Raw genomic sequence first — 23,160 nt, 5'->3', positions numbered from 1 at the left:
ATCTAGAACCAGGGGTCACTGTTTCAAAACGAGGAGAAATTTTCTCTCTCAGAGGGTCGTGTGTCTTTGGAATTCTCTTCCTCAAAAGGCAGTGGAAGCAGAGTCTTTGAATATTTACAAGGCAGAGGTCGATAGATTCTTGATAAGCAAGGGGGTGAATGTGGAGTTGAGGTTACAATCAGATCAGCCATGACCTTATTGAATGGCGGAGCAGGCTCGAGGGGCCGAGGGGCCTACTCCTGCTCCTAATTCACATGCTTGTAGACTGGGACCCTCCTTATTGCATCGTGTGGATATTGGTTGTCACCGCTCCCACCCTCGAGTGCAGCTTTTGGAAGAGGGTTGCACCCGACGTGCGCCCCTGGGTTGCGACAGAGTACCTTTCTGATAGAGTGCTACTTTGCTGGACTCGATGCAAAGGTAGCTCAAGTCGGGTTGCCCCTTGTACTGCGACACACTGAAGATCGTGCTGCTCTCCACGTCGAGGACCAGCTCTCCATGAGCCTCGCTCACCGGCTTCCCCGCCTCGCTCTGCAAAAAAGGATAAAGCAGACCAGCGTCAGGTTCCGACTGTGGGGAGAAACAGCGAAGGCGACTCTTTGGGAACGTAGGAACCGGTGGGTTGGGGGGGTGGAGGCCATTCAGCCCCTTGAGCCTGTTCCTCCATTCAATAAGATCATGGCTTGTCTGTGGCTTAACGCCGTCTACCCACCCTTATTCCGTAATCCTTAATACCCCTTGCCTAACACAGAATCATGGAATGGAATCATTAAGCATAGGAGGAGGCCATTCAGCCCATCGTGCATATGCTAGCTCTTTCAAAAAGCTATCCAATGAGCCGCAGCCCCCCTGCTCTTTCCCCATAACCTTACAATTTTCTACCTTCAAGTATTTAACCAATTCCCCTTTTTGAAAGTTACTATTGAATCTGCTTCCACCGCCCTTTCAGGCAGCGCGTTACAGATCACAACAACTCACTGCGTTAAAAAAAAAATATTCTCATCTCCACCCCCGGTTCTTTTGCCAATTACCTTAAGTCTGAATGATTAACTTTAGATTAGAGATCAATCTCAGGTTTGATATTTTCAATAGACCCCCCTCTCAGCCTCGACAGCTTTTTCCGGGGGGAGAGAGTTCCAGATTCCCGCTCCCCTATGTGTGAAGAAGTGCTTCCTGACATCACCCCTGAACGGCCCTGGCTCTCATTTTAAGGTTCTGCCCCCTTGTTCTGGAATCTCCCCATGCCCCGCCAATTATGTAAATTTGGCATGTTCCCAATGGAAGAGAGATTGGGAGGCGATATGATAAATGCTTTTAGGATCTTTCACCTCATACAGAACAGTCAAACCAGAGGAAACAACTTGGCTTGAAGGGGATGAAGTCAAAACTAATCTGTGGGAACAAGAGGGATAATATAAACCGCCCCTTCCCCCCACACCCCGGCAGCATGTCCTACACGATCCCCCAGCGATCTTCTCCCCTCCTTTCCATATCTCTCTGGGTACCCCAACCATCTCTCCCTTCCACCTCTACGTGCCCCAGTGGTGGCCTGGTAACGCAGGCCTACTTGCCTGCTAGCCTCTCAATCCTGGCCGAGGCCAGGAAACAGGATTCCAAAAAATGGCAACCACATCCTGCCAACAAATTCAGCAGGCCCGGAGGGAAGCCTGTTCTTCCGGATTTTTCTGACCCGCTAAATTGAACCACCACCCCACCCGCCCCCCCCCCACCCCCACCGGGCCACCGAAATATCAGGGCCAATATTTCAGTGAGCGAGCAGTCAAGCTGTGGAACAGGCCTCCCGAGGGAGATGGTGAAAACAGGTGAAAAAAGGCAAATGGAACATTGGCTCAAAGTGGCTGCAACACAAGAGGGCGAAAGCTATGTTTCAGTTTATATCGAGCATCTGGAATTGCGTTCTGTTCTGGTATCACACCTTAGGCAGGCCTTTCAGTACAGATTCACCTACAAGGGTTAAATTACCAGGACAGGTTGTACAGACTGGGCTTGTATTCCCTCGAGTATTGAAGATTAAGGGGTGATCTCATCGAGGGGTTTAAAATGATTAAAGGATTCGATAGAGAGAAACTATTTCCTCTGGTGGGGAGAGTCCAGAACAAGGAGGGCAGAGCTTTAAAATGAGAGCCAGGCCGTTTTTTGGTGAGGGGATTAAGGGTTACGCAACCAAGTCAGGTACATGGAGCTAAGATACAGAGCAGCCCTGATCTAAATGAATGGCGGAACAGGCTCGAGGGGCTGAATGGCCACTTCCTGTTCCTAGGAGGGAGAAAACCCAAAATGACCCCCCCTCATCCCTTCGCCCCACCCTCCCCCAAGACCCTACAGAGTGTTTCAGGCTGTGTTGGTGCTGGTTAGATTACCCTTCATGTGCTGTTTTTCAGACAGTCGACCTTCACCGCCAAGAGTGAAGGAAGGGCTGGGAATGTGCAAGGGGAGAAATCCATACATTTGTATAGCACCTTTACATGTTACCAGCGTTTCAAACAACGAACTTACGTTGCAAGTGAGGCACAGCTCCTCGCTCCTCAAAACACAGCAGCTATACGGCACAGCAAGAGACCACGGACATCAAACGCTCTTTGCGCTGCCATGGGACCTTTTCTGTCCACCCGAGAGGACAGACGGGGTTCAATGTCTCATCCGAGAGGTGGCACTTCCGACTGCGCTGCACTCCCCTCGGTACAGGCACTGGGGGCCGTCTGCCGGGACTTTTGTGCTCAAATCTCTGGAGTGGGATTCCAACCCACGACCTTCTGCCTCAGAGGAAGGAATCATTCTTACCAATCAAGTCATGCTGACACGACCACCCCCTTCCCACAGCCACAATAACATGGCTGACTACCAACTATTGACCCCGCTCTTCATGACCTCCTATAGGATACCTTCAGCCTCCACTGGGAGGTAGTCTCCCCATTTACTGCCAATGTCGCCAGGGCTTGGCTGACCGAGATTGGTTGGTCCCTCCTGTACCCGGCTCACCTTCGAGTCACTAAGAGCCGTGACCCTCCCTTTTCCAATGTTCACGACGGCTGACAAGAAGCTCAGTGCTCTCCCCCTCCGGGCCTCCACCTTCCTTCGCCTCCCATTCTCTTCGAGCGAGTAGAAGTGGGAATCTTCGTCTTCGGAGTCAGAGTCTAGCGGCAAAAGGAGAGCTGGTAAATTTCTCAACGCTGCCAGGACGCATTTTCACAGGCCTCAAACCGAGCCACACGGTTCAACAATTTTACTCTCAGATACTTCCAGAAATACCCCCAATGCCATCGATGCATAGAATCTTTTTCAAGGGGCCTCCTCCTGTTCCTGTCTAACAGGCTGAAGGGCAGAATGGCCTCCTCTTGTTCCTGTATAAGAAGTCTGAGGGGCACAAAATGGCTTCTCACTGCAGCTGAGACAGTTTTAGCCTGGATGTACGTGGTACAGGATGGCGAGATGGTGGACAAGGGCGTGCTAAAGTTACTAGTTTAAAGTCGTGTCTCCCTCCCTTCTCCAGCCTGATAACTCAGGCCTTCTGAAAGTGGGGATCGGGCTCGCTGCCTCTCCCTGCACTACCTCGGGCAGTCGAATAACGTTTGTTTAGCCTGTACGTAAATCGGTCGATCGGTTTGAGACTGGACATCCTCCCTTCCCCGTGGCATCTCCACTGGCACAAACACACAGAAGGCCAGGACGGGGCGTTTAAAGCAAAGCGCTCCGGTTATTAACGGAATCTCTCACCCAGTCTGAACACGGACTTGCAGAGGCGGAAGTTGTCCTGTGCACAGGGCACGTAGCCCAGCAACAGTGGGTGGAGGGTGCCCGTGCTCTGTGCCGCGCTGCTCGATGCCGATGGTGCCCACATCAGTAGATCGTTGCTGATTCTGAAATTTGGGGGAAAAGAACACAAGCACGTCACAAAGCTTTGCTGCCCTCCAAATGCTGCCATTTCTGCTCAAACTACACAGCAAGATCCTCCCACTGGGGGCTCACGCTTCTCTGCCACCCCTACATGCTTACACAGCAGTGGTGCTCAGTGCCGGTGCCCACATCACATGGGCCAACAGCGGACCGTTGAAGAAAGGATTGCATTTCTAGAGCGTCTTTCACAACCTCAGGACCCTCCCAAAGCATTTTACAGCCAATGGAGTGTAGCCGCTGTTGTCGTGCGGCTGTGGAATCTTTTACGTCCACCTGAAAGAACAGACAGGGCCTCGGACCTATCCGAAAGACAGCACCTCCGACAGTGCAGCACACTCTCAGCACGGCGCTGGGAGCATCGACCCGGATTTTGGGCTCGAGTCTCTGGAGTGGGATTTGAACCCACCTCCTTCTGACTCAGAGACGAGGAAGAGCCACTCACTGAGCCACGACCGGCAGCGACAGCCGGATGACACACCAGGCAAAGGCCACCTCGTCCTATCCCCACAGCCCTGCAAATTTCATCCATTTCCAATTCCCCTTTTTGGAAGTTACTGTCGAATCTGCTTCCACCGCCCTTTCAGGCAGCGCGTTCCAGATCACAACAACTCGCTGCATAAGAAAGATTCTCCCTCATCTCCCCCTTGGTTCTTTTGCCAATTAATCTTAAATCTGTGTCCCTCTGGTTACCAACCCTCCTGCCAGCGGAAACAGTTCCTTGCTATTTACTCTGCCAAAACCCTTCGGAGGACTGTCCCAGTTTCCCGAGTCTCTCTGCGCAACTGAAACCGCTCAGCCTTGGTGAGGTGAATTACAGCTCCTGGAGGCTTAAAAGCAAGTGAGGGGTGGCACAGTTTGGCACCTCCCTGACCCACCTGTTGTAGATGCTCTCGTAGAACTCCTTGCTGGGCAGCAGCAGGTGCAGAGCGGGGAGGGTCAGCTCCAGGACATACTGTGACATGCCCAGTGTCTGAGACTGGAACTGTGCCATCTCTTCCGGATCTCCTGGGATCACCATCTGTCAATCAAAATGACTAACTGTTAAAGGCTGACTAGAGGATGGAAGGGGAAGGGAGAAATTTGGCAGGAGGCGGAGGGGAGGGACGGATTTGGTAGGAGGGGACAGGAAAAATTCAAGTGAGGTGGAAAATGATTACTGTGTCGTTTATGCGATGTCAGAATCCATGGTCAAAAGTTCACTGGGTAGATTACAGGATAAGAGAATTTAGGGTAATGATGCATGGTTAGATTATGGGGCGTCAGGATTGTTGAACTGTAAATAAATTCCTTTAAATAGAAAATATTGCTCAGATGAAAGGCACCAGGTACACAGTGAATGACAGAGACTGGATGCCCTCAGGTACAATCCCCAGTCATTACTTTCCCGTATGCCCCCCCGCAAAGTGCCTTTGGCTGTTTCGTCTGCGTCCAAGCGCTATATTAATGCAAGCTGCTCCGGTCGCGTGACCTCTGCAGGACTGGAAACTGGGTTGCGACAATCCGCCTCGGCGACGCTGGGGCAGGGACGGGCATAGATGCCAGGATTCCTGCTGCTGACCACCGTTCAGCTGGATACCAGGCACGGGCAGGGATCAGCTGCGAGAGCCTGGCTCTCATTTTAAGGTTACGCCCCCCCCCCCCCCACCTCCCCCTTGTTCTGGACTCCCCCCACCAGAGAAAATCGCTCCTCTCTATCTACCCTATCGAATCCTTTAATCATCTTAAATAGCCTGATTTGATCTTCTAAACTCGAGGGAATACAGGCCTAGTCTATGCAGCCTGTCCTCACAATCTAACTCTGTTAGCCCGTTTCATGGAACCAGATGATAAGAGCACAGGAGGAGACCATTTGGCCCATCATGCCTGTGCCAGCTCTTTGAAAGAGCTATCCAATTAGTCCCACTCCCCCCCACCCCCTCCCCCTTCTTTCCCCACAGCCCCTTCAAGTATTTATCCAATTCCTCTTTCGAAAATTACTCCTGAATCAGCTTCCACTGCCCTATCAGGCAGCGCGTTCCAGATCACGACAACTCGCCACGTTTAAAAACAAAACTCACGGCGCCTCCGATGCCCCTCTCTTAAATTTGTGTCGCACGGTTGCCGAGCCTCCCGCCCACTGGAAACAGTTTCTCCTTACTGACTCAATCAAAGCCCCTCACGATTGTGAACGCCTCGATTAAACCTTCCCCTTAACCTTCTCTGCTCTTAGGGGGAACAATCCCAGCTTCTCCCAGTCTCTCCACATTAATTGAAGTCACTCATCCCAGGGACCATTCTGGTAAATCCGCTCCGCACCCTCTCCAAGTCAAGATTATCTGACGATAGCTTGCGTCGAAGTTGGAAGTAGGAACGCAAGTAAAAAGTTAAGCACAAATGATCTCTATGAGCATTGAGGGAAGCACAATTAGTTACTGACTCTCAGGAATAAAAGGATAGAAAATGAAGATAACAGCTTATGTGAATATGAAGTAGAGGAAAACCCTTGACAAGGTTGCAGGTACGGAGAAAGGAAACTCAGTACTGCAGATTTGACAAGACAGCACGAGCTGGGCCCTTGCAGCAAACGAGCTAATTCAAGCAGTCACAGGTCCTCACCTCCTCCGTCTCGTACATGGTGCGTTTGGATGAGAACGGAGACGGCTCCGGCTGCTTCAGCTCGCAGGGGCTTTCGACCGTAGAGAGGTCCAGGTCTTCGGCCTTCTCCATGACCAGGTCCCACTCGGAGCCGCTGTAGTCCGGCTTCACCGTCAGCACGATCCTGCCAAATGGGCACCACACCACAGCACTCAGCAACACATCAGTCCTCGCTTGCCTTTCTACTCCAAACCCCCGTCCCACATTGTCTGAGCCCATCACCACTGGGGCCAATGTGTGGACAAACCAGATCCAGTCCTTACCGGACACACACTTCCCGGCAGGGGTCACTCTCGGATGCTCTGCAGCAGGGACACTGCCTTTTTACCCCTATCCCTCACCCAGGGTCCTCAGGGCAACTGCAGCAACCCCCTTCCTCCCAGAGACTGAAATAACACAACACAGAATGAGATTCAGTCTTGTGACCTTCTGGTTCTGCGTGGCTCAGTGTTAGAAAATCTCAGTCAACTGCGTGGCACTGAGAAGGTGCAGGTTTGGAGAATAATCACCAACCACCAAATTCAATGTGTTCAAACAAACTGAGCATCCGCCACTCCCAGGGGAGGTAGGACGTGTGTTAAATACAGAGTAAAGCTCCCTCTACACTGTCCCCATCAAACACTCCCAGGACAGGTACAGCACTGGGGGTTAGATACAGAGTAAAGCTCCCTCTACACTGTCCCCCATCAAACACTCCCAGGAAAGGTACAGCACGGGGTGTTAGATACAGAGTAAAGCTCCCTCTACACTGTCCCCCATCAAACACTCCCAGGACAGGTACAGCACAGGGTTAAGATACAGAGTAAAGCTCCCTCTACACTGTCCCCATCAAACACTCCCAGGACAGGTACAGCACAGGGGTTAGATACAGAGTAAAGCTCCCTCTACACTGTCCCCATCAAACACTCCCAGGACAAGGTACAGCATGGGGGTTAGACACAGAGTAAAGCTCCCTCTACACTGTCCCCATCAAACACTCCCAGGACAGGTACAGCACGGGGTGTTAGATACAGAGTAAAGCTCCCTCTACACTGTCCCCCATCAAACACTCCCAGGACAGGTACAGCACGGGGGTTAGATACAGAGTAAAGCTCCCTCTACACTGTCCCCCATCAAACACTCCCAGGACAGGTACAGTACGGGGTTAAGATACAGCAAAGCTCCCTCTACACTGTCAACACTAACAACACACAGGTTACAATTTATCTGTGCAACTACAGAATTGATATCTGCTGTCAAGCTGATGAATTCCAGCCACTCAGCCTGTTACTTACTTAGGGATTGTGTACTTTTTCCCAGCTGCTTTGTCAGGTGCTTTAGTGACTCGAATGCAAGAAACACCGGGGTTGACACCATCTTCGTATATACCTGTTGAACCAAAGTTTGAGATGGTGCTGCTTTACAATAATGTAGCTGCAAATATCTTTTGTGTTTCAGAAGTTCAAATAGGTTCCCATGCTCCTAACTTACATACACCTCTCTCTCCCCCTCCCCGCCCCCCCTTATCCATCCATGGACCAGGGCAGACGACGACCCTTTGGTACTTCACTCCAGCGAGCCCGGTGTCAGCTATTCCACCTTGTAGGGCATCACAGCCAAGCCAAACATTATTCTCACACGCGTGGACATAGCGATTGAGAGCAGGGACCCTGCTTGACCTGCCGCTCCCGAACCCAGGGCCACTGAGCCGGGCTGCGGCAGCTCCAACCCTGAAGAAAGAACTTGCGGAGTTCACATCCTCGGGATGCCCCAAGGTGTTTCACGGTCGATTAAGTACTTCTGTTTGAAGCATAGACGCTGTTGTTTTGTAGGAAATGCAGCAGCCAATTTGCACAGAGCAAAGTCCCACAGACAGCAATGAGATGAATGATCAGTTAATCTGTGCCTTTTGCATCCCCGCCCCTACACCCCCAGTGATGTTGGTTGAGGGAGATATATTGGCCAGGAGACCGGAGGGAACTTCCCTGCTCTTAATCCAATAGTGACCGTGGGATCGGAGAGGGCAGATGGAGCCTTGGTTTAACATCTCAGCAGAAAGATGGCACCTCCGACAGTGAGGCACTCCCTCAGTACTGGACTGGGAGTGATGGACGAGACAATGGGCTTGAACTATGAGCTCTGACTCAGAGGAGGGAGGAAGATACTAACTGAGCCAAGCTGACACGTGTCGCTCACTGCGCAGTCTGCACTCCGTGTATTAAGCTCGGAGTTTTGTTCTTCAGGCCACATCACGCAAGCATTAGTCAGTCTATATGCCCTGCAAATCCGGCCAACCAAAAGGACAAGTGTTACAACCCTCCGAGATCTCTGCGCTCCTCCAATTCCGCCCTCTTGTCCATCCCCCGATTCCCATCGCTCCACCATTGGCAGCCGTGCCTTCAGCTGCCTGGGGTCCCTAAGCTCTGGAATTCCCTCCCTAAACCTCTCCGCCTCTCCCTCTCTCCTCCTTTGAGCCTAACCCACGTGGCGGCTAAGTTGCTGCTCCTTCAAACTTTCACAAGCTCTCACAAGAAAAACCAAACACGACAACTTACCGTGCAGGTCACTGAAGCTGGCTTCGTATTTGACGGGGTCAGTTCTGCCGTCGGCTCCAAGCTCGGTTTTGCAGGTCAGGTCCGTGCACTCCAGCTGCAGGGACTCCTTCCTCACGGCCTTCTGGAACCAGGGCGTGCGCTCGGGCTCGGACCGCAGGTCGGGCACCGGGAACTGCAGCCGGAAGTAGGCTTTGGGGGCTGTGAGTCGCACGGTCGTCGGCTGTTTCAGTATGGGGGGTGGCTCTGTGCGAAGGCCAGAGACCCCGGAGATCTGAAAGTCAAGGGTCAGGGCAACAAGTCAACATTGGGGGTGTGGTGGGGTGGGGGGAACACACACCCTCTGGACCAAACAGCAGGGTAGTGGAGGGGGCGAAAACAGGTCAAACCATCACTGTCTATGCTTACCCTCCCCTCTTTAAGCAGCTGATTGGTGATACTGTTCAGTTCCCCTTGGCTACTCCATCCATGTAGGGTTCCCAACTCTGGCTCCGTTTCCCTGGAGGTTTAATCCCATGACCTTGCAGCCCCTTGCGCCCCACCACTCTCCTGCCATTGACATGTCCCTTCAACATGACAACCCACCAACTGGAAAGTAAACACACCGGCGGGGAGGTCATTTTAACCCCCAAAAATGGGAGGCTTGGAGTTGGGCGAGATGTAATAATTGAAAGAAAAATCTCAAACCCAACCCCACTTCCAACTCACCCCACTTAACGGATGTGGGGTGGGGAAGGGGGAAGTTACCATTTGATTATAATTACGGCGGAAGCCTCATGTTTAACCTGGCTGCAGGAGCTCGTCCGATCGTTCAGCCAGTGAAGGGGCCCAACGAGCCACACAAAAGGTTCTGGCCTTCAGCAGCTTGCCTGTGTGCTCAACTGGCAGCAACACCAGGACCGCTTGGAGAAACAAGTAATGGGACAAATGCATTTATCCATCCATAGCAGTCAGCTCCTTGACGGAAGCACTGGATGTTTTCAATTTTTCCTGAACCAGTGCGTTGCTCAAGAACTACTGTAGAAAATGGTGTGTAGTCAAAATCAACCATTTCCCTGAAGTTGGGACTGAAGCAGTGTAGAGTGATCTTGACTCTGTATCTAACCCTCTGCTGTACCTGCCCTGGGAGTGTTTGATGGGGACAGTGTGGAAGGTAAGGGTAAATAAGATTAGAGAGATGAATGCACGGCTCAAAGACTGGTTTGGAAGAAATGAGTTTCGATTCACGGGGCACTGGCACCAGTACTGGGGAAAGTGGGAACTGTACTGTTGGGATGGTTTTTACCTGAACAGTGCAGGGACCAGTGTTCTGCCAAGATGCATAAATAGGGTGGTAGAGAGGGCATTGAACTAAATAGTGGGGGGAAGGGACCACGTGAGAGGAGATGTTGCAAGTGTCCTTTAGGGAAGGAGAACTGCTGCCCTTACCTGATCTGGCCTACTTGTGACTCCAGACTCATGGCAAATGGTCGACTGTTAAAGGCGCTCTGAAATGGCCGAGCAATCCACTCAGTTGCATCAAACCGCCACGAAGTCTGAGAAAAGCAATGAAACCGGACGGACCACCCGGCATCGACGTAGGCACAGGAAATGGCAATGGCAAACCCAGCCTGGTCAACCCTGCAACGCCCTCCTTACTAATATCTGGGAGCTGGTGCCAAAGTTGGCAAAGCTGCCCCACAGACTAGTCAAGCAACAGCCTGACATAGTCATACTCACTGAATCATACCCTACAATGTCCCAGACACCACCATCACCATCCCGGGGTATGTCCTGTCCCACCGGCAGGACAGGCCCATCAGAGGTGGTGGCACAGTTGTATACAGTCGGGAGGGAGTTGCCCTGGGAGTCCTCAACATTGACTCCGGACCCCATGACGTCTCATGACATCAGGGCAAACATGGGCAAGGAAGCCTCCTGCTGATTACCACCCTCCCTCAGCTGATGACTCAAAGAACAAAGAAAATTACAGCACAGGAACAGGCCCTTCGGCCCTCCAAGACTGCGCCGATCCAGATCCTCTATCATGTTGAACAGCACTTGGAGGAAGCACTGAGGGTAGCAAGGGCGCAGAATGTACTCTGGGTGGGGGACTTCAATGTCCATCACCAAGAGTTGCTCGGTAGCACCACTACTGACCGAGCTGGCCGAGTCCTAAAGGACATATCCGCTAGACTGGGTATGCGGCAGGTGGTGAAGGAACCAACAAGAGGGAAAAATATACTTGACCTCGTCTTCACCAATCTGCCTGCCGCAGATGCATCTATCCATGACAGTATTGGTAGGAGTGACCACTGCACAGTCCTTGTGGAAACGAAGTCCATCATCACATTGAGGATATCCTCCATCGTGTTGTGTGGCACTATCACCGTGCTAAATGGGATAGATTTTGAACAATGCAAAACTGGGCATCCATGAGGCGCTGTGGGCCATCAGCAGCAGCAGAATTGTACTCAACCACAATCTGTAACCTCATGGCCCGGCATATCCCCCACTCTACCATTACCATCAAGCCAGGAGACCAACCCTGGTTCAATGAAGAGTGCAGTAGGGCATGCCAGGAATACCTCAAAATGAAGTGTCAACCTGGTGAAGCTACAACACAGAACTACTTGCATGCCAAACAGCTGAAGCAGCATGCGATAGACACAGTAAGCGATCCCACAACCAACGGATCAGAACTAAGCTCTGCAGTCCTGCCACATCCAGTCGTGAATGGTGGTGGACAGTTAAACAACTAACTGGAGGAGCAAGCTCCACAAATATCCCCATCCTCAATGATGGGGGAGCCCAGCACATCAGTGCAAAAGATAAGGCTGAAGCATTTGCAACAATCTTCAGCCAGAAGTGCCAAGTTGATGATAAATCTCGGCCTCCTCCTGAAGTCCCCAACATCACAGATTCCAATCTTCAGCCAATTCGATTTACTCTGTGCAATATCAAGAAATGACTGAAGGCACTGGATACTGCAAAGGCTATGGGCCCTGACAACATTCCGGCAATAGTACTGAAGACCTGTGCTCCAGAACTTACCGCTCCCCTAGCCAAGCTGTTCCAGTACAGCTACAACACTGGCATCTACCCTGCGATGTGGAAAATTGCCCAGGTATGTCTGTGCACAAAAAGCAGGACAAGTCCAACCCGGCCAATGACTGCCCCATCAGCCTACTCTCAATCATCAGGAAAGTGATGGAAGGGATCATCGACAGTGCAATCAAACAGCACTTGCTCAGCAATAACTGCTCAGTGACGCTCAGTTTGGGTTCTGCCAGGGCCACTCAGCTCCTGACCTCCTTATAGCCTTGGTCCAAACATGGACAAAAGAGCTGAACTCCAGAGGTGAGGTGAGAGTGACTGCCCTTGACATCAAGGCAGCATTTGACCGAGTATGGCATCAAGGTGCCCTCGCAAAACTGAGGTCAATGGGAATCAGGGGGAAAACTCTCCGCTGGCTGGAGTCATACCTAGCACAAAGGAAGATGGTTGTGGTTTGGAGGTCAATCATCTGAGCTCCAGGACATCACTGCAGGAGTTCCTCAAGGTAGTGTCCTCGGCCCAACTATCTTCAGCTGCTTCATCAATGACCTTCCTTCAATCATAAGGTCAGAAGTGGGATGTTCACTGATGATTACACAATGTTCAGCACCATTCGTGACTCCTCAGATACTGAAGCAGTCCGTGTAGAAATGCAGCAAGACCTGGACAACATTCAGGCTTGGGCTGATAAGTGGCAAGTAACATTCGCACCACACAAGTGCCAGGCAATGACCATCTCAAAAAAGAAAGAATCTAACCATCGACCCTTGACATTCAATGGCATTACCATCGCTGAATCCCCCACTATCAACATCCTGGGGGTTACCATTGACCAGAAACTGAACTGGAGCAGCCACATAAATACTGTGGCTACAAGAGCAGGTCAGAGGCTGGGAATTCTACAGCGAGCAACTCACCTCCTGTCTCCAAAGCCTGCCCACCATCTACAAGGACAAGTCAGGAGTGTGTCAGAGTCATAGAGAGATACAGCACTGAAACAGGCCCTTCGGCCCACCCAGTCTGTGCCAACCATCAACCACCCATTTATACTAATCCTACCGTAATCCCATATTCCCTACCACATCCCCACCTTTCCTCAATTCTCCTACCACCTACCTACACTAGGGGCAACTTACAATGGCCAATTTACCTATCAATCTGCAAGTCTTTGGCTGTGGGAGGAAACCGGAGCACCCGGCAGAAACCCATGTGGTCACAGGGAGAACTTGCAAACTCCGCACAGGCAATACCCAGAACCAGACCCGGGTCGCTGGAGCTGTGAGGCTGCAGTGCTAACCACTGCGCCACTGTGCCGCCCGTGATGGAATACTCTCCACTTGCCTGGATGGGTGCAACTCCAACAACACTCAAGAAGCTCATCATTACCCAGGACAAAGCAGCCCGCTTGATTGGCACCCCATCCACCACCTTCAACATTCACTCCCTTCACCACCGACGCACAGTGGCAGCAGTGTGTACCATCTACAAGATGCACTGCAGCAACTCACCAAGGCTCCTTCGACAGCACCTTCCAAACCCGCGACCTCTACCACCTAGAAAGACAAGGGCAACAGATGCATGGGAACACCACCACCTGCAAGTTCTCCTCCAAACACCATCCTGACTTAGAACTATATCGCTGGGTCAAAATCCTCGAACTCCCTTCCTAACAGCACTGTGGGTGTACCTATTCCCCAAGGACTGTAGCGATTTAGGAAGGCAGCTCATCACCACCTTCTCAAGGGCAGTTAGGGATGGGCAATAAATGATGGCCTAGTTAGTGACACCCACATCCCACGAACAAATAAAAAAAAACAAAAGGAAACGACGAGGTAATAGAGCAGGGTAGCGATTTGGATAATGATAACCAGAGTGTGGCAGGAAGGGACAGAGTGTACAAATCTAAGACTGCACCAGCAGATAAGGCCTAAGTTTGCAGAAATGGTAAAAGGACAAGAGTTCAAGGTTCTGTATCTAAATACTCACAGCATTCTTAACAAAATGGATGAATTGTGAGCACAGATAGAAATAAATATGTATGACCTGATAGCCATTTCAGAGACATGGTTGCAAAGAGACCAAGGCTGGGACCTGAATATTGAAGGGTAACCAATATTTCGAAAAGACAGGAAGCTGGGAAAAGGTGATGGGGTAGCTTTGTTAATTCAGGGTGTCATTAGTACAGTAGCGAGAGATGACCTTAGCTCAGAAAAGATGTAGAATCAGTTTGGGCAGACTTAATATATAGGAGAGGTAAGAGGTCACTTGTGGGAGTAGTTTACAAGCCTCCTAACAGTTGCTACACTGTAGGACAGAGTATACAGGAAGAAATAAATGGGGCGTGTAAGAAAGGTACCGCAATAGTCATGGGTGACCTTAATCTACATGTAGATTGGGTAAATCAGATTGGCAAAGGTAGCCTGGAAAATGAGTTCAAAGTATGTATTCGGGACAATTTCTTAGAGCAGTATGTTCTACAGCCAACTAGGAATCAGGTAATGTGCAACGAGACAGGATTAATCATTAACCTCATGGTAAACGAGCCTCGAGGTGACAGCGATCATAACATGATAGAATTTCACATTCCGTCTGAAAGGGAGAAGTGTGGGTCTACGACTGGCGATTTAACCCTAAGTAAAGGTAATTACAAAGGTATGAAGGCAGAGTTAGCTAAAGTGAACTGGGAAACTAGGCTAAAAGGTAGGACAGTAGAGATGCAAGGGCAGACTTTTAAGGAGATATTTAATTAATCTCAGCAAAGATTCTTCCCAGTGAGAAAGATTCTTTGACAAGGATGCATCAACTGTGGCTAAATAAGAAAGTTAAGGACAGTATCAAATTAAAAGAAACACTGTACAAATCTGCAAAGATTAGCGGTAGGTCAGAAGATTGGACAGATTTCAGGAACCAACAAAGCATAATGAAAAAAAATAAGAAGGAGAAAGTAGAGTATGAGAGGAAAAACTAGCTTGTAATATAAAATCAGATAGTAAGAGTTTCTACAAGTATTTAAATAGGAAAAGAGTAACTAAAGGTAGTGTTAACCCTCCAGAGACAGTCTGGAGAATTGATCATGGAAAAGAAGGAAATGGTGGAGGTGTTGAACAGGTATTTTGTGTCTGTTTTCACTGTAGAAGACAGAGAAAACCTCCCAAAGATACTTGAAAATCAAGAGGAGAAAGGGAAGGAGGAACTTAAAAGAATCGCCATCACTAGGAAAAAGGTGCTGGGAAAACTATTAGAATGAAAGGCTGACAAGTCCCCAGGACCAGATGGCCTGCATCCTAGGGTCTTAAAAGATGGGACTGCAGAGAAAGTAGAGGCTTTGGTTATAATCTTCCAAAATTCCTTAGATTCCAGAAGGGTCCCAGAGGATTGGAAAATAGCAAATGTAACACTTTTATTCAAGAAAGGAGGGAGACAGAAAGTAGGAAACTATAGGCCAGTTCACCTAACATCTGTCATAGGGAAATTGCTAGAATCCATTATTAAAGAGGTTATAGCAGGATACTTAGAAAATCATAATGGGCAGTCGTGTTTAACTAATTTATTTGAGTTCTTCGAGGAAGTAACAAACAAGGTGGACAAAGGAGAACCTGTAGATGTGGTGTACTTGGAGTTCCAAAAGGCATTTGATAAGGTGCCACATCAAAGGTTACTACACAAAATAAGAGCTCCTGGTGTAGGGGGTAACATATTAGCATGCATAAAGGACTGGTTAGGTAACAGGAAGCAGAGAGTAGGGATAAATGGGTCTTTTTCCGGTTGGCAAGCTGTGACTAGTGGAGTGTCACAGGGAGCAGTGCTGGGACCTCAACTGCTTACAATTTATATCAATGACTTGGATGAAGGGAGTGAATGTATGGTTGCTAAATTTGCCGATGACACCAAGATAGGAAGGAAAGTAAGTTATCGAGAGGAGGTAAAGAGTCTACAAAAGGAGAGGTAGATTAAGTGAGTGGGCAAAAATTTGGCAGATGGAGTGTAATGTGGGAAAGTGTGAACTTGTCCCCTTTGACAGGAAGAATAGAAAAGCTGTATATTATTTAAATGGAGAGAGAACTCGGTGGTATAGAGGGATCTGAGTGGTCTGGTATATGAATCATAAAAGATTACAGATACAGCAAGTGATTTGGAAGGCAAATGGAATGTTGGCCTTTATTGCAAAGGGGAATTGAGTATAAAAGTGGGGAGGTTTAACTGCAGCTGTACAGGACCTTAATGAGACCACATCTGGAATACTGTGTACAGTTTTGGTCTCCGTATTTGAAAAAGGATATAACTGTATTGGAAGCAGTTCAGTGAAGGTTCACTCGACTAATTCAGGGGATGAAGGGCTTCTCTTGTGAAGAAAAGTTGAACAGGCTGGGCCTATACCCCCATTGGAGTTTAGAAGAATGAGAGGTGATCTTATTGAAACATATAAGTTCCCGAGGGGACTCGATAGAGTGGATACCGGGAGGATGTTTCCTCTTGTGGGGGGAGACTAGAAGTGGAATCACAGTTTAAAAATAAGAAGTCTCGCTTTTAAGACGGAGATGAGGAGAAATGTAATTTCTCAAAGGGTGATGAGTCTGTGAATTCTCTTCCACAGACAGCAGTGGAGGCTGGGTCATTGAATTCATTCAAGGCTGAGTTAGACAGATTTTTGATCGACAAGGGAGTCCAGGGTTATGGGGGGGCAGACAGGAAAGTGGCGTTGAGACCACAACCAGATCAGCCATGATCTTATCAACTGGCGGAGCAGACTCGAAGGGCTGAATGGCCTACTCCTGCTCCCAAGATCAAGAAAGATTGGCCATGTGGTAGATAGCGAGGAGGATAGCTGCAGGCTGCAGGACGATATCGATGGACTGGTCAGGTGGGCAGAAAAGTGGCAAACGGAATTTAACCCAGAGAAGTGTCAGATAATGCATTTGAGGAGGTCAAACAAAGCAAAGGAATACACAATTAATGGGAGAATACTGAGAGGCGTGGAGGAAGTGAGGGATCTTGTAGCGCAGGTCAACAGATCCCTGAAGGTAGCAGGACAGTTCGATAAGGTGGTTAAGTAAGCAAATGGAATCCTTTCCTTTATTAGCAGAAGAACAGAATATAAGAATGGGGAGGTTATGCTGGAACCATATAAATCATTAGTTAGGCCACAACTTGAGTACTGTGAGCAGTTCTGGTCACCTCATTACAGAAAGGATGTAACTGCACTAGAGAGGGGTACAGAGGAGAGTTACAAGGATGTTGTCAGGACTGGAAAAATGCAGCTATGAGGAAAGACTGGATAGGCTGGGGTTGTTTTCCTAGACACAGAGAAGGCTAAGGTGAGATCTGATTGAAATGTACAAAATTTTGAGGGGCCTGGATAGAGTGGAAGTGAAGGGTCCATTTACCTGAGCAGAGGGGTCAGTGACTCGGGGGCACAGATTTAAAGTGATTGGTAGAAGGATTAGAGGGAGATGAGAAACGTTTTTCACCCAGAGGGTGGTGGGGGTCTGGAACTCACTGCCTGAAAGGGTGGTAGAGGCAGTAAACCTCATTTCATTTAAAAGGTACCTGGATGTGCACCTCAAGTGCCGTAATCTGCAGAGCTACAGACCAAATGCTGGAAAATAGGATCTGGCTGGTGGCCTTTTTTTTTTTACGGTCAGCTCAGACACGATGGGCCAAGTAGCCTCTTTTTGTGCTGTAAACTTTCAATGATTCTATTCTATGATTCCAAGTCCTATGTTCCTAAGGGAGCTTTACTCTGTATCTAACCCTGTGCCATACCTGCCCTGGGAGTGATTGATGGGGACAGTGTAGAGGGAGCTTTACTCTGTATCTAACCCCGTGCTGTACCTGTCCTGGGAGTGCTTGATGGGGACAGTGTAGAGGGAGCTTTACTCTGTATCTAACCCCCGTGCTGTACCTGTCCTGGGAGTATTTGATGGGGACAGTGTAGAGGGAGCTTTACTCTGTATCTAACCCCCGTGCTGTACCTGCCCTGGGAGTGTTTGATGGGGGACAGTGTAGAGGGAGCTTTACTCTGTATCTAACCCCCGTGCTGTACCTGTCCTGGGAGTGTTTGATGGGGACAGTGTAGAGGGAGCTTTACTCTGTATCTAACCCCCGTGCTGTACCTGTCCTGGGAGTGATTGATGGGGACAGTGTAGAGGGAGCTTTACTCTGTATCTAACCCCCGTGCTGTACCTGTCCTGGGAGTGTTTGATGTGGACACTGAGTGCCAGCAATGACATTTTGATGGACAGAATCAGATGAGCAGATGATGTGCTGATAACTACAGAATCAGAAGGTGCGGTTCACCCACTGACTTCAGGACAAAGCCCGGACCGGTGTTCATCTCACCAGCGTTTGCTCCGATGGCCTCCTTTGCACCGCCGGAAGCTCCTGCCCTTCCGCTGGCCGGGGGTTGAGCAGGAAGTCCGCTCTGTCCAGGAAGCCGAGGTCGATGTCCATGTGGGCCTCCTGGAGCTCGATCAGCAGCTCAGCACTTCGCTTCACGCTAGGTTTCCGGCGGCTGCCCTGAGGGGAACCCAGACACAGTCAGCGACGCGTCACAGATACCAAGCCTGCGTCCCTCCGCCTCCCCCCACCCAACCCCTCCCCAGCCTCTCTCCAGAAACACCTCTCGTTCTCTCGGCTTCAGCATCCTTCCCTACTAACTCGATTACCCTTTGCAGAAATAAATTCTCCCAGCTTCCCGTCTTACTCCGAGCTTACCCCCCCACCCCCCCCCCCCCAATACATATAATTTATTGGATATCATCCGTGGCTGAGTTGGTCGCACTCTCGCTTCCGAGTTGAAGATCGTGGATTCAAGCCCCATTTTAGAGGGAAAAAAACCACGGCTGACATCGACAGTGTCGGTACCGAGGGTAGGGCTGCACTGTCGGAGGTGCCGTCTTTCAGACGTGACGTTAAACCGAGGCCCCCGTCTGTCCTCTTAGGCGGATGTAACAGATTTCACGACCACTACCGGAAGGAGAGAAGGGGGGGGGGGGGAGTTCTCCCCGGAGTCCTGGGCTCAATATTTATCCCTCAACCAACGTCACCAGAACAGATTAGCTGGTCATTATCACGTTGCTTTTTTCTGTGTGGGATCTTGCTGTGCAGCGGTTGACTGCGCATTTCCTACATTACAACGGTGACTGCACTTCAAAAGTACTGCATTGGCTGTAAAACGTTTTGTGGCATCTATATAAGCGCAAGTCTGTCTTATTTTCAAATCAGCAGCTCGATGCTGGAAATCCCCGAAAGCTTGCTTCGACGTTACCTTGGCTGCAGTCCTCTGGGTCAGTCTGTAATGGATCTGGGCGCAGGGGCCCGTGCTGGACCCACACGCTAAGGGGGAGGCCTTCCTGAACATCAGCAGCTGGATAAGAAAGAAGAGGGAGAGGGTCAGGATAGGAGGTACAGATGGGAACATAGGCAATTGGAGCAGGAGTAGGCCATTCGGCCCCTCGAGCCTGCTCCACCATTCAACCAAATCATGGCTGATCTACTCCAATGTCAGGGGAAACATCCTCCCTGCATCGACCCTGTCGAGCCCTGTAAGAATTTTGCACGCTTCAATGAGATCACCTCTCATTCTTCTAAACTCTAGAGAATACAGGCCCAGTCTCCTCATAGGACAATCCCACCATCCCTGGAAACCATCTGGTGAACCTTCGTTGCACTCCCTCAATGACAATTATATCCTTCCTTAGGTAAGGAGACAAAAACTGTACACAATACTCCAGCTGGGGTCTCACCAAGGCTCTAGACAATTGCAGCAAGACTTCTTTACTCCTGACTGACGTGAGTGAAGACCAGAAATCCTGCTGGACGTCGGCTGGCGGTGGGGGAGGGAAGCAAATCCCTTGAGGTGCGATGCTTCCACAGTCGATTAGCCTATCAACACACCCTGTATGAGTAATGGATTTTGAAGGACGGTCAGTGCAAACTGTAACCCTTCGGGACGGGAAGGTGTGGGGGAGATGGAGGAGGGAGGGTCAAGGCGGTGCGTAGATGTCCTCTTTCAGACCACACTGCCAGGAGGAGGTAGTTGGAGCGGAGATGTGCAGGACTAACTCAGGGCAACTCCCAACGGGGACGGAACACATGCTGGAGAATATATCCGCTCGCTTTTGTCGTTTTTAAATAACAGTTAAGGCAGGGATCATGGTTAAACAACATGAGTAGATAGCATTGAAAAAGGACAATGCGACAGGATATTGATAAGGTAAAGAATGAGCTACAAACCCAGCCCAGTGTCCCAGCTGCGTGTCTTAGAGTGAGCCTGAGGGCCTCCCGTTAACTATTAACGGCGTGTCTGACCGAGCTCACATGGGCTTTGATTAATAAAATGTCAAATAGACGTCTCATGTGTTAATTAGGACCCAGAACTCAACACACTGTGTATTTCACTATTGACCGAATTTAATAAAAGGCGTGAGCCAGACAGACTGTCAAGCTCCTGAGTGATGGAGAACGGTCAGAGGATGCCACTCACCTCCGTGTACTCGGCCGCCCGCCGCCCGGCCGCAGGTCCCGGTTGGGGCCACAGGCACTCCAGGATCTCCAGCGTGCCGAAGCAGGCGTCCGCACTCAGCAGCTGCACACCTCCGCCCACCTTCTGCTCGCACGTCAGCAGCACTGCACTGCCCGTTAACCTGGGGGGGAGGGGGCACAGACAGTGACATCGAGAGCGTTAGCCATGAAGGTCAAACCCTCCAGGTACAACAACAACTTGCATTTACACAGAGCCGTTAAGGTCGCAAAATACGCCCCAAGGCACGTCACGTCACGGGAGCACGCTCGCCAACGGCCCACGTAGCGAACAAAAGCTCGATCGACGAGGCAGGTTTTAAGGACCGTCTTAAAAGGAGGCGGAGGGGTTCAGGGAGGGAGCGCCACAACTTCGGGCCTCAGGCAGCTGAAGGCACGGCCGCTAATGGTGCAGCAGTTAGAATCGGGGATGCGCAAGAGGCCGGAATTGGAGGGGTGCTGAGATCTCGGAGGGTTGTGGGGCTGGAAGAGGTTACAGAGATAGGGAGGGGGGGGGGGGAGCCGAGGCCATGGAGAGATTGGTGTTACCAGATATCAAGGAGTTACAGATGCAGTGTTTCCACATGGGAACAAACAACATAGGGACATAGGATTAGGAGGTGTAGGCCATTCAGCCCTTCGAGTCTGCTCCCCCATTCGATAAGATCATGGCTGATCTGGTTGTGGTCTCAACTCCATTTTCCTGTCTGCCCCCCATAACTCTTGACTCCACGGTCTATCAAAAATCTATCTAACTCAGCCTCGAACAAATTCAATGACCCAGCCCCCACTGCTTTCTGGGGAAGACAATTCCACAGACTAACTCTTTGAGAAAAAACATTTCTCCTCATCTCCATGTTAAAAGGGAGACCTCTTATTCTTAAACTGTGTCCCTGCGTTCTAGTCTCCCCCACAAGAGGAAACATTCTCCCGGTATCCACTCTATCAAATCCCTCAGGATCTTATGTTTCAATAAGATCACCTCTCATTCTTCTAAACTCCAACGGGTATAGAACTATAGAAACATTGAAAAATTACGGCACAGGAGGCCATTCAACCCATCGTGTCTATGCCGGCCGAAAGAGAGCCACCCAATCTAATCCCACCTTCCAGCACCTGGTCCATAGCCTTGCAGGTTACAGCACCTCAGGTGCATGTCCAGGTACCTTTTAAAAGAATTGAGGGTTTCTGCCTCCACCACCATTCCTGGCAGTGAATTCCAGACACCCACCACCCTCTGGGTGAAAAAGTTTTTCCTCATGTCCCCTCTAATCCTTCTACCAATCACCTTAAATCTGGGCCCCATGGTAATTGACCTCACCGCTAGGGGAAACAGGTCCTTCCTGTCTGCTCTATCTAGGCCCCTCATAATTTTGTAAACCTCTATTAAGTCACCCCTCAACCTCCTCTGTTCTAAGGAAAACAACCCTCGCCTATCCAATCTTTCCTCATAGCTGCAACTTTCAAGCCCTGGCAACATTCTTGTAAATCTCCTCTGTACTCTCTCCAGAGCGATTATGTCCTTTCTGTAATGTGGTGACCGGAACTGTACGCAATACTCCAACTGTGGCCAAACCAGCATTTTATACAGTTCCAGCCTTACATCCCTGCTTATGGATTCTATACCTCAGCCAATAAAGGAAAGCATTCCATATGCCTTCTTCACCACTCTATCTACCTGTCCTGCCACCTTCAGGGACCTGTGGACATGCACTTCAAAAGGTCTCTCACTTCCTCTACCCCTCTCAATATCCTCCCGTTTATTGTGTATTCCCTCGCTTTGATTGCCCTCCCCAAGTGCATTACCTCACACTTTTCTGGATTGAATTCCATTTGCCACTTTTGCGCCCACTCAACCAAACCATTGATATCATTCTGGAGTCTACAGCTATCCTCATCACTATCACCTACACGGCCAATTCTTGTGTCATCAGCAAACTTCCCAATCATGCCTCCCACATTTAAGTCCAAATCATTAATATATACCACAAACGGCAAGGGACCCAACACTGAGCCCTGTGGTACGCCACTGGAAACAGCTTTCCATTCACAAAAACAATTCAAATATCACCATCTGCTATGGTGGGATTCAAACCCATGTCCCCAAGGGTTCAGAGTGGGCCTCTAGATTACTAGTCCAGTGACATTACCACTATGCCACCGCCTCCCTATAGGCCCAACCTGTTCAACCTTTCTTCATAAGATAAGCCCTTCATCGCCTGAATTAGTCGAGTGAACCTTCTTTGATCTGCTTCTAATACAATTATATTCTTTTTCAAACAAGGAGACCAAAACTGTACACAGTACGCCAGGTGTGGTCTCACCAAGGTACTGTACAGCTGCAGTAAAATGTCCCCACTTTTACACTCAATTCCCCTTTGCAATAAAGGCCAACAATCCATTTGCCTTCCTAATCACTTGCTGTACCTGCATACTAATCTTTTATGATTCATGTACCAGACCACTCAGATCCCTCCACAACACCGAGTTCTGCAATCTCTCTCCATTTAAATAATATACAGAT

The 23,160-nt window shown here is 49.8% G+C and overlaps 1 protein-coding gene across 1 annotated transcript in view; it reads right to left on the bottom strand.

The window, feature by feature from the left end:
- Positions 1-23,160, bottom strand: part of LOC137355983 (autophagy-related protein 2 homolog A-like) — a 109,149-nt gene that overhangs the window by 44,296 nt on the left and 41,693 nt on the right. Inside the window, 10 exon segments of the mRNA XM_068021686.1 lie at positions 381-531; positions 3,001-3,155; positions 3,736-3,878; positions 4,791-4,933; positions 6,511-6,673; positions 7,824-7,917; positions 9,084-9,354; positions 18,456-18,632; positions 19,384-19,482; positions 20,602-20,761. Of these exon segments, the coding sequence (XP_067877787.1) occupies positions 381-531; positions 3,001-3,155; positions 3,736-3,878; positions 4,791-4,933; positions 6,511-6,673; positions 7,824-7,917; positions 9,084-9,354; positions 18,456-18,632; positions 19,384-19,482; positions 20,602-20,761 (1,556 nt within the window).

Source organism: Heterodontus francisci, chromosome 44 (assembly GCF_036365525.1).
Source record: "Heterodontus francisci isolate sHetFra1 chromosome 44, sHetFra1.hap1, whole genome shotgun sequence".
Classification (NCBI taxonomy): domain Eukaryota; kingdom Metazoa; phylum Chordata; class Chondrichthyes; order Heterodontiformes; family Heterodontidae; genus Heterodontus; species Heterodontus francisci.
This window is presented reverse-complemented; position numbering and strand designations above follow the sequence as displayed.